General features: G+C 36.2%; 1 protein-coding gene across 1 annotated transcript; it reads left to right on the forward strand.

Moving 5' to 3' along the window:
- Positions 1-2,638: 2,638 nt before the first annotated feature.
- Positions 2,639-10,084, forward strand: LOC141842411 (ERAD-associated E3 ubiquitin-protein ligase component HRD3-like). Its single transcript, XM_074730618.1, has 6 exons — positions 2,639-3,281; positions 3,376-3,867; positions 4,861-5,076; positions 6,817-7,140; positions 8,896-9,138; positions 9,809-10,084. Exons 1-6 carry the CDS (start codon positions 2,724-2,726, stop codon positions 10,004-10,006), a joined length of 2,031 nt encoding a protein of 676 aa, XP_074586719.1. The 5' UTR covers positions 2,639-2,723; the 3' UTR covers positions 10,007-10,084.
- The last annotated feature ends 6 nt before the right edge of the window (positions 10,085-10,090 follow it).

Raw genomic sequence — 10,090 nt, forward strand, 5'->3', positions numbered from 1 at the left:
CTCAGTTACCAGGAAGATTCTGAGGGTGGGTATGACCAAATCTATCAAAATCATCTAGGCAAGTAATGAACTCGTGTATGAATGGATGTGGATCAGCGGGAGCCTTGCCTGCTTTTGCAAGCAAGTGCCAGAGTAGATCAGCATCAGAGAGTTGAAATTTTACACCTCTTGGTAACCCCGGCCACTCCTGCAAATAACAATTTATGCAACAATAGAAGAACTTATTACCTAATAAGAACAATCAAAATGCTACTATCTTCAAAATTTCTTGAAATTTGTCCAATTTTGATATGCAAAAAAAATCTTCCAAAATTGAATGGTGGTACAGATAAAAATTCATTTCAATATAAATGGAAGTTACCACAAACATTAAAAAGAAAAGTAACCTTTCAACAGGAAAATTTCTCATTCAATAAACAATTCCATGTTAACTATAGCTGAAGGTAAACAGATTATTTTAAATAACATAGTGATATAAGTACAAATGAAGTGATAAATTGAGTTGCATACTTCATTAGGTTCCACTTTGGATACTTGCACTGGTCCAAAGAACAAAATATGTTAGTTCCATATTTATCATTAGTAGACAAAGTCATGTGTAGATTTACTTTCCTGATGATTTCAGCCTGTCAGCTAGATTATCCAACTTTAGCTTGAAAAACTATTTTTTTTGCACAAAGAAGCTCAATTCGATGAGAAAGAAACTAATCATAAAAAAATAAAAAGGGAAAAAAATCAATTAAGTTCTTCAGAATTGCAGCGCAGTGGTAAAAATAATAAAAACTAAGATGGTAATAAAATTTCTTATTTCTTTCTTATGCCCTTTTTTTCCTAAAATAAGGAGGCAGACACTAGTACATTTTAAACTGCAAGATCACAATAAAACGTCTTAATACTAGATATCCAACTTCTTGTAGATTTCACACTACACATTTAAAAATTTTTTTTCAGAGAATACCATTTCAAAAACAAAACAGGCCACCATTAGGCCATCTAGGCCTAAAGATTATCACGATCTTCAGCTAAGTCTAGTTTCAAGCTCCCATTGTGCATACTGTTAAAGGCTAAATAAATATTAGAACTCACCTTGGAAGTTTCAGAAGATACGCGCGATACAGGCTCGTCAATCGAGCACCTGCAGGTCATAACTAACAAATGTTGTTACCCTCCCGACGAAATAGCAGAACAAAGCATAAGCGGAAAAGGAGAGCGAAAGCACTTTGGAGGCTCAGGAACACTAGAAAAAGGCGAAGCCGCCTTCCGGAGGCGAATCAAGCTGCGCCGCTCCGCGAGCGGCATGTCGTCGAGATCGTCGGCGGCCTCGCTGCTATTCTTGCCAGTCCCCATACGAGACAGCGACGGAGAAGAAGCGAGGGTTACGGTGGCCGCCGAGAGAAGCAGAGACTGAGGGATCCGGAGAAGGATGAGAGATCGTAGTCGTCGCTTCCTTCTTGATCTTTCTTTTGATTTGGAAGAGGGCGCACAATCTTGATTCGGAAATATGATTTTGTTTTCTATTTATCCTCATTCGCCAACCATTTCGCTGAAAAGGTCTTCATGAGCCATAAATGGGCTGTTCCGGGACGGCCCGGCCCAGTAAAATGATACCCATATTTGCTAGTTTAATAAAATTAAAATTTTCTGATTAAATTAATTTAAAATAAATTCGTAATGCAAATAAATGGAAAAGAAATTTCAAATTAACTTATCAATGATAAATGGAAAAACACTAATTTTTTTTTTAAATAAGATTGATACAATATTTAATTTTTATTATATGATAATTAAAATTTTGTATTTTATAATAGATAATGAACACATATGATTATTATTATTATTTATTTAAAATATTTATTTTATATTTATTGTCAACTCAAGTATAGAAGTATCTATATGTCTCCGTCTAATAAGATTTAATTGTGCGTTATTATTTATATTTTATTAGTATCTATAAAAAATAAGATTTAATTGTGCGTTATTATTTATATTTTATTATTCAAAAAAGAAAGTTTAAAGGAAAAATTTCTCAAGGAAGCAGTTCTTATACGGTTACGACACATGATTATCTGTGAAGAGGTAAATCGAGAAGTTATAATTAATCGAGACGAATGAGAGCATTGTCTCAGTTTCATCGAGATTCGACTCTTGCCCACTTTAACAAATCTGTTTTATCGTAATTAATTCAATAAAGACTCTTTTGTAAAAGAAGACTCAATATGACTTAAAACGTATCCATACAAAATCATTATTAATACTTGACCCTTATTGAGTTCTCCAAACTTTATCTAACATTCACATTATCTAAAAATACTTTTTTAACAAATAACTTTACATATAATATTAAATCGTTTAATTTTAGTTTATTAGTTTATATTTTTTTAACTAACAAAATTATTTTTATATTTATTCGTTCGAGATTATAGCTTGTTAAAATGAAAATGGTCATTTCCCCTAAAAACATTGTTTTGCTCCGGTTCGAATCGAATAATCGTGGGCACATAATCGATTAATCGTTTCCGGCCGAACCAAATTTGGTTTCTTAGAGACTTATCGCTTCCACGTGTTAGTATTCACGAGAACCGTCGGATCTTGTCTCTTCTCATCTATTCGCCGTTGATACGAGCACGCATGTCATCGCATCACGACTTCTGCTGTACAAGGAGAACCACTCCGCCGGCGAAGTCAAACTTCACATCGACGCCGGGGAAGACGCACAATTCGCGATGCGGTGCGCTGCAATCAGCTGCGTCGCCGTCCTCCTCCTTTGTGACGCTCTCCTCGCTTCATCTCTCCGCCCCCGCCAGTTCGTTTTCGTCTTCTCCAACGAACACTTATCCGAATCGTCTTCTGCCTCCGCGGCCACCAGTGAAGAATCAGAGGGAACCGAGGGATCCAACGAGTGGGATGAGTTCGGCGACTCGGAGTCCCTTCCGGACGTCGACTACGACCAAGGATCGTGGCTCCCTTTCCTCGAGTCGCCCTCTCTTCTGGATGACCCGTCGTCTGATGCCCGTGAAGTCCAATATGCATCCGGAGTCCGTAACATGATCTCCGCCGCTTCCTCTGGTGACCTTTCCGACATGGAGGCCGCCGCCGCCGAAATCGAAGCCTCTGCCTCCCGAGGCTACCCGCACGCGCAATCCGCCCTCGGTTTTCTCTGTGGCACCGGTCTCATGCGTGCCCACAGCCGCTCCAAGTCCTTCCTCTACCACCACTTTGCCGCTGAGGGTGGCAATCTGCAGTCCAAGATGGTTCTCGCCTACAACTATTTACGGCAAGAGGTGAGCCCTAATCTGATTCTCCTTTTTTCCCCCTCTTTCACCACTCTCTGACTATTCTGATTCCATCTATGTTGAATTGTTGCTTTGTATGCAGGTGCATGAGAAAGCGCTGGTGCTTTATTCCGAACTTGCAGAGGCAGCGATCAGGAGCTTCTTGATATTGAAGGAGTCGCCTGTGATAGAACACATCCGGATCCACAGCGGTACCGAGGAGAACAAGGAGGATTTAAGGAAGTCAAGAGGGGAAGCGGATGAGAAGTTCCAAATCACGGAGTATCAGGCATTGAAGGGTGATTCTGCTGCCATGTACCAGATTGGCTTGTTGTATTACTATGGGTTGAGGGGAGTGAAGAGAGACCTCACTAGGGCTTTGCATTGGTTTTCAAAGGCCGTGGAGAAGCAAAATCCAAGAGCAATGGAATTGCTTGGAGAGATGTATGCCAGAGGGGCTGGAGTGGAGAGGAATTATACCAATGCCTTCAAGTGGCTCTCTCTTGCATCCAAGCATAAGTATTACTCAGCATATAATGGCTTGGGATACCTCTACGTTAAAGGTTATGGTGTAGAGAAAAAGAACTACACTAAGGTGAAGCCTGATCCTTCATATTTTAACTCGCATAAGTTCCTACCTTCCATTTCATTACTTAATTCGGGAGTTCAGATTGTCACAATACTTTAGTATAGAAACTGAAATATCATGAACATATACTGAACCAAAAATTGATATTTAAGTTATTTGAAATTGTGAAAATCCTTCTGGATTTATATTGTATCTATATTAAGGTTTACTAGTTGCAGAGATCTCTAAAGTTTATGCCTCCGTGATATAAGTCTAACTGTTTCAAGCAATCACTTTCTGGAAGTCCCATTCAGATAGCTTCTATTTCCTGTTGGAACTCTTGACCTCTAGTCCTTGACATCCCACTCTGTTGCTAGTGTAGTACGATCTATGTTGCTTGATTTCTCATAGTTTCCATACGACGTTTGAGATTACATGAAATTCAAAGTAATTTTCTTACTAGAAATTTGGAAGTAAGAATGACTCATAAATATGGTGAGCAGTCTGATAATCTAACGAAAATAAATACAATGTTAGTTTTCTGTGCAGTTTCATTTGTCAACATTAAATTGACTATCAGACAGCTTATAGAAGAATGGATGGATGATATTCATTTTTTATTGTTTCAGATTAGTCATTGCAAAAAGATTTCCTGCATGCTAAGGCATTGAAAATTTTGCCAAGATCTTGGTTTTGAATCCTTTCATCCTTTCACATATCTTGCCAAAAAAAAAGAAGGTTCAAGTATGATAGATTAACTATAAGAGAACCATCAGCATATATTTAAAACATTAACATCCTTAGCATATGAAATTGATTATTCATATTTGAGATCAGTTTCCTTCTGTCACAAGCAGAGCCAAGACCCTAAGCTCAGTGGGGTCAGTTCTTGTCTCTGCTACCTCTGGTCAGTTTAACCCCTAGTCTTTAGTAAATTATAGACCTTTAATATATTGAGATTTTTGTTATTTGCAAAATCAATTCTATGGTCATGATTCAAATCTTAATTTTCACCTCCAGGCAAGAGAGTATTTCGAAAAAGCTGCTGAAAATAAGGTGCCTGATGGATTCTATAACCTAGGCGTTCTGTATCTCAAGGGTATTGGTGTGAAGAGGAATATAACAAAAGCATGCGCATTACTTCTTGTTGCAGCTGATACTGGTCAACCAAAGGCCATCTACCTAGTTGCAAGGTTATCTCAGAAAGGCATAGGCTTTAAGAAGGATCTCCATATGGTATTCTTTTAGATTCTTTTTTTATTTTGCTATTTTTATTTAGCCATGTTTCTTTTTATATATCAAATGGGTTGTAGGTTGTCTGCCACTACCTCCTTGAATGAAGGTTGAAAGGCCACTCAACCTTTATTCATTTTCTTGGCTTCGGCTGTTTGCTTTTCTCCTTCTGTCTTTCCTATCCCTATTGGGGAACTCAGGATAACTACCAACAGAGATTCAAGCAAACTTGCAGGACAGCTAAGGAAAGCAAGACCATGAAGATCAAGACCCATGGAGCTATATTAACTAAGGCAATTGTGTAGTTTAGTTATCTTATATGTCCCAAGCACGTAATATAAATTAAACTTGAACCATTCCCATGAACAGTAGCATAAGTCATTCTATGCTTATTTTGTTGATCTTTGAATTCAGTCTCCAGAACAAACTAAGGCACGGGCAAAAGCATATTTGTTACATGAGTCCTGAACTCGACTCTAGATCTTTAAATGCCCATGAACTCTAATGTCTTCTCTTGGAAATCTAATATAAGCCACAGCGGCAGTTTATCCTATGTTTGAGTGAAAGTGAATGGTTACATACCATGAACGACAAGTGTCTAGTTTGACACAATAATTCTTCAATAGATCTATTTGCTAAGCTGACGCTAGTTTACATTGTAACTTGAATAATCCACATCTCCTTACTAGATTATACTTGTCCTAATGCTTGATTAAGAATGAGAAAGATTCACTTGCTAACAGAATGCTTACAAGCTATGAGAGGTTGTGCTCAAACATTCCAGCTGACACTTTAAAACTTGGTGATTACTTCTGCTGTTTGCTGGTTGTCTAATGAGCTACTTTATTTATCTATTTTTGATTTTACATTATCCTTCTGCAATTCTATTCAATGCTATCATAGGCGATAAAGCATAAAAGGAATTTATCATCAACTTCAGCATGAATTCCATTCTTTGTATCAGCCTTCTTAATAAGCAATAGGCTATTCTCTCAAACTGCGCTGACCGATTTGGTGAAAATTCTATATGCCATTTCAAGTGCCAAATTTTTAGCTTAGGAGAGAAAGAGAACCTTCAGCCACCTTGTAATTTTATTTTGTTGTATATTTTCTCTTTTCTTCATTTAAAAATGGAGTAGGAAACTTCTGTTTTTATTTCAATCAGCAATTAAAATATACTCTTAGTAGGGTTTTTTAAGCGTCTAAATTTACTTGTCTCCAAGTAGATCAGAAGAAGCTTGTAGGATCGCCTTCCTAATTCTTTTCCTTCCCCGCAATTTCACTTAACCTCCATGCAGAATTTTTTTTGCCATAATTTCCCCAAGTTAAAAAATGAATGGAGATATTTTCTTCTAGATAAATCGTGTTAGTAATTAACAGACAGTTGTTTATTGCTATGGAATTCTGATCCCATGTCTGCTTGCATTATACTTGTCCACTATTTATTAGATTTAGTCATAAAAAGACGGTTACTGGACTAATGACATGACCCATTCATCTTGTTTTATCATAAATTAAACTAGGAGTGGAAACTCACTAGAATTGGAGTGCCTTTTAGATAGGGTGACTCATCTGAAGGAACTTAACAGAATTAAATTGCTTTCAACTTGACATCATGATCCTTGACCAAGTAAAGGTGGCAATTTAAGTGGCAAGTTATCTTATAGCAGCTCTGTATGCTTTTTCAATGACATTGTGGTCTTCTTGAAAAGATCTATCAATCATTTTATTGTCTTGATGCAGGCCACACTTCTCTACAAGGCAGTGGCAGAAAGGGGACCTTGGAGCTCCCTGTTAAGATCGGCTCTTGAGTCATATCTTAAAGGTGATGTAGGGAAATCACTTTTGTTGTATTCGAGAATGGCAGAGCTAGGATATGAAGTAGCACAAAGCAATGCAGCTTGGATCCTTGATAAATACAGGGAACAAAGTATTTGCATGGGTGAATCTGGCTTTTGTTCAGATGCAGAAAGGCATACCCGTTCACACTCATTTTGGTGGCAGGCATCAGAGCAGGGGAACGAACATGCAGCTTTGTTGATTGGCGACGCATACTACTATGGCCGGGTAATCACCTTTTGACGATGACTTAAAAGAGTTAAGAGTATTTGGCTAATTTGTACAAATATCAAACCTTTTTTCTAAACTAATTGTGGGTAAAATTACATAATCTTGGCGAGGTGTGCTTTCCCAAACCATTTTTGAGGGCCAAAGCACATTGGCAGTCAATTAAGATGATTGACAAATTCTTGTCCAAAGAGCTTTTACTTGAACCATTGTATTCCCAAACTAAATTTTCTAAATCTATAATTTTGAGATTCTTGAAAGAATTAATATAAAAATTAATAATATTGAATATTGATATATGCACTTAGACGACCAATAATATTTTGACATGCACTTAGATGATAAATAAATGCTTTAGTTAGACGATGTGAAACTATGACAAATATGCACATTAAACAAGGAAAAGAAACACAAAAAAAGACTTGATTAACAATAATAAAATAAGATAAAATTTATTTAAATATAAATAATGATATAATAGGGGATATAGTCTAATGACGTAGAAAGATCTATATAACCGACCCCATCTAGTGGGATAAGACTTGGTGGTTGTTGTTGTATTGAATATTGATATAACATAATATAATATTAGATATTCAATAATTTAACATTTATGTAATATTATTTTAACACTTATAAAAAATAAAAGGTATAAAATTTAAAATATTATTTAATAAAATGAAATGCCATTATTTAATAATATAAGAATCAATGAAGTAACATTTTAGATGATTAGACCATATCACTGAGTTGGTTTTGAGGTGTGACAATAAAATATTAATTAAAATATAAATTATTATTATCATCAAAGTATATATTTAAAAATAAACTCAAATGGGGCAGGGTGAGACATAAAATTTCTACTCTATACCTGCCTCCACACTGCATATGTAGTTATTTATTTGCCCTATCCCTTTTCTTCAGCAAAAAAGTGAAATCCGCCACCTAGTGACCCCACATGGTCGGCCCCACGATCATCTATTAGGAGGTAAATCAAAAAGCTGCAGTTGACCAGTCCTATCCCTTTTCCGTTTACATTATGAGGTGAGGTAAATTCAATGGCAGACCTTCATAGGAAGAACAAATTGTCTTCCCTAGATAGGAGACTTAAAATTCTATTATATATAGAGAGATTGATAAATTTAGTTCTTTATAAAATCAAATTAGAATATTGATATATGAAAATTGATCCCACTACTATGGCATAACTTGTTTTTATCCTAGTCAATTCACTGTCTAGGTCGATTTTTTTTTATAATGTATTTAGGCTCTGAAATTCTTATTTCGTTTATTACCCATCTTTGTCAGATGGTATTCCTTTACAGTTTACACAATTAGGCACATGCAATATCCACAATCGAATGCATTAGAATCAGGGAATTTGACGGTGAATTTTGATATTGGGTGATTTTAATTTGTATCTTTTATCTAAATAGGCTTGGTAGAGAGTGAGACTTTTGCCTTATTTTTTCTGCATGCCATTTTTTGATTTTGCATATACCTATTGTGGTATTTAGCCTCAGATTACAGATATTAATCCTGAGGTGATCTTGAATTGCAATTTCTCATGTTCATTATCCATCTTTCCAGATAACAAGACATTTTTGTATTGAAACATTTGTTTTCTGTGTAGTATATTTTATATAGGAAATTAATTACAATTAAGCTTGCAATTTGATTTTTTTGGGTATAGTTGCTCCGTCCATTTTGACCATGGAAAATAATCTCTCATTGCTAGTGAATTTTCTATGTCAGGGAACAAATAGAGACTTTGAACGTGCTGCTGAAGCATACATGCATGCTCGGTCGCAATCCAATGCACAAGCCATGTTCAATCTGGGATACATGCATGAGCATGGTCATGGACTTCCTCTTGATCTTCATCTAGCTAAAAGGTACTACGATCAGGCCCTTGAGAATGATGCAGCTGCCGTGATGCCTGTTAAACTAGCACTTATGAGCTTGTGGATAAGGATGAACTATGCTGACAGTTTCATGGTGAGGTTCCTCTATTCTCTTAATCAACTATCAATCTATGAAGTGATCACATAAATGTGTTGCTTCTAGGTTGTAGGTTCCTCTATTGTTTCTCTATAAAGATTATCTTTATGTTCATATTTATTTGCTGAAACTGAAAGGCCTTTTCTGATTCTGTTACTTGAGCCTTTTCTTTTCATTGACTTGGTACTCAAATTTTGTAGTCAGAATTTTGGAAGCATTACCTAAAATTTAATAAGCAAAACATAGATTGTGGTTCATAATTAATTGATGAAGAAAAGCACATTACAGCTATCTCCTTATTTCCACATTTTGCGATTTGTTCATGTTGCTTTCTTCACAATGTTCTTATGTCTGTGATATAAACACCTGCACATGCATTTGAATTCTTGCCAGAGAGGAAAATGGCTCATTTAAATCTACCATTTTTTTTAAAATTTCCATTGAGGTCCTGAAATATAACACAGCCCTCTTGACTATTTGAGGGCTTAAAGAGGAAGACCAAATTGGTGGCTAGCAAAAGTTGAGTTAAATGTTCCTAGGCTTGTATACTGAAATAAGATATAGCCAACCCTTCTGTCTTCATCTTCATAGTTTAATTTTTATTATTATATATTTTTTCTGTTGATGGTAACTCTCTTCCTTATGATTACTTATTTCTAAGTTTCAGGTTAAGGTGATTGATTCACTCCCGGAGTTGTTCCCAAAATTAGAGTTATGGGTGGACGAGGTGCTCATGGATGAAGGAAATGCAACGATATTAACTCTTTTTGCTTGTCTCCTCGCTGTACTTTATCTCCGAGAACGCCAGAGGCGACAAGCCGTGCCTATTGTGCCTCCACATCAACCAAATATTGCCCTTAACTAGGAGCCTGAAAAATATTTACTGGGATTCAATTAAGTCAAGTGAAAAGCATAGATGATAGGAGAACCTTGGGTACTATGAAAATCT

This window comes from Curcuma longa, chromosome 11, assembly GCF_044706935.1.
Source record: "Curcuma longa cultivar G26 ecotype Majalengka, Jawa Barat chromosome 11, ITB_CL_G26_1.1, whole genome shotgun sequence".
In the NCBI taxonomy this organism is placed as follows: Eukaryota; Viridiplantae; Streptophyta; class Magnoliopsida; order Zingiberales; family Zingiberaceae; genus Curcuma; species Curcuma longa.

Bases quoted from the DNA above. Each gene is read 5' to 3' on its own strand.
- LOC141842411 (XM_074730618.1), top strand. From the start codon at position 2,724: ATGCGGTGCGCTGCAATCAGCTGCGTCGCCGTCCTCCTCCTTTGTGAC. The intron at 3,868-4,860 runs GTGAAGCCTGAT...TTTCACCTCCAG, and splicing joins AGAAAAAGAACTACACTAAG to GCAAGAGAGTATTTCGAAAA. The intron at 9,139-9,808 runs GTGAGGTTCCTC...TCTAAGTTTCAG, and splicing joins ACTATGCTGACAGTTTCATG to GTTAAGGTGATTGATTCACT.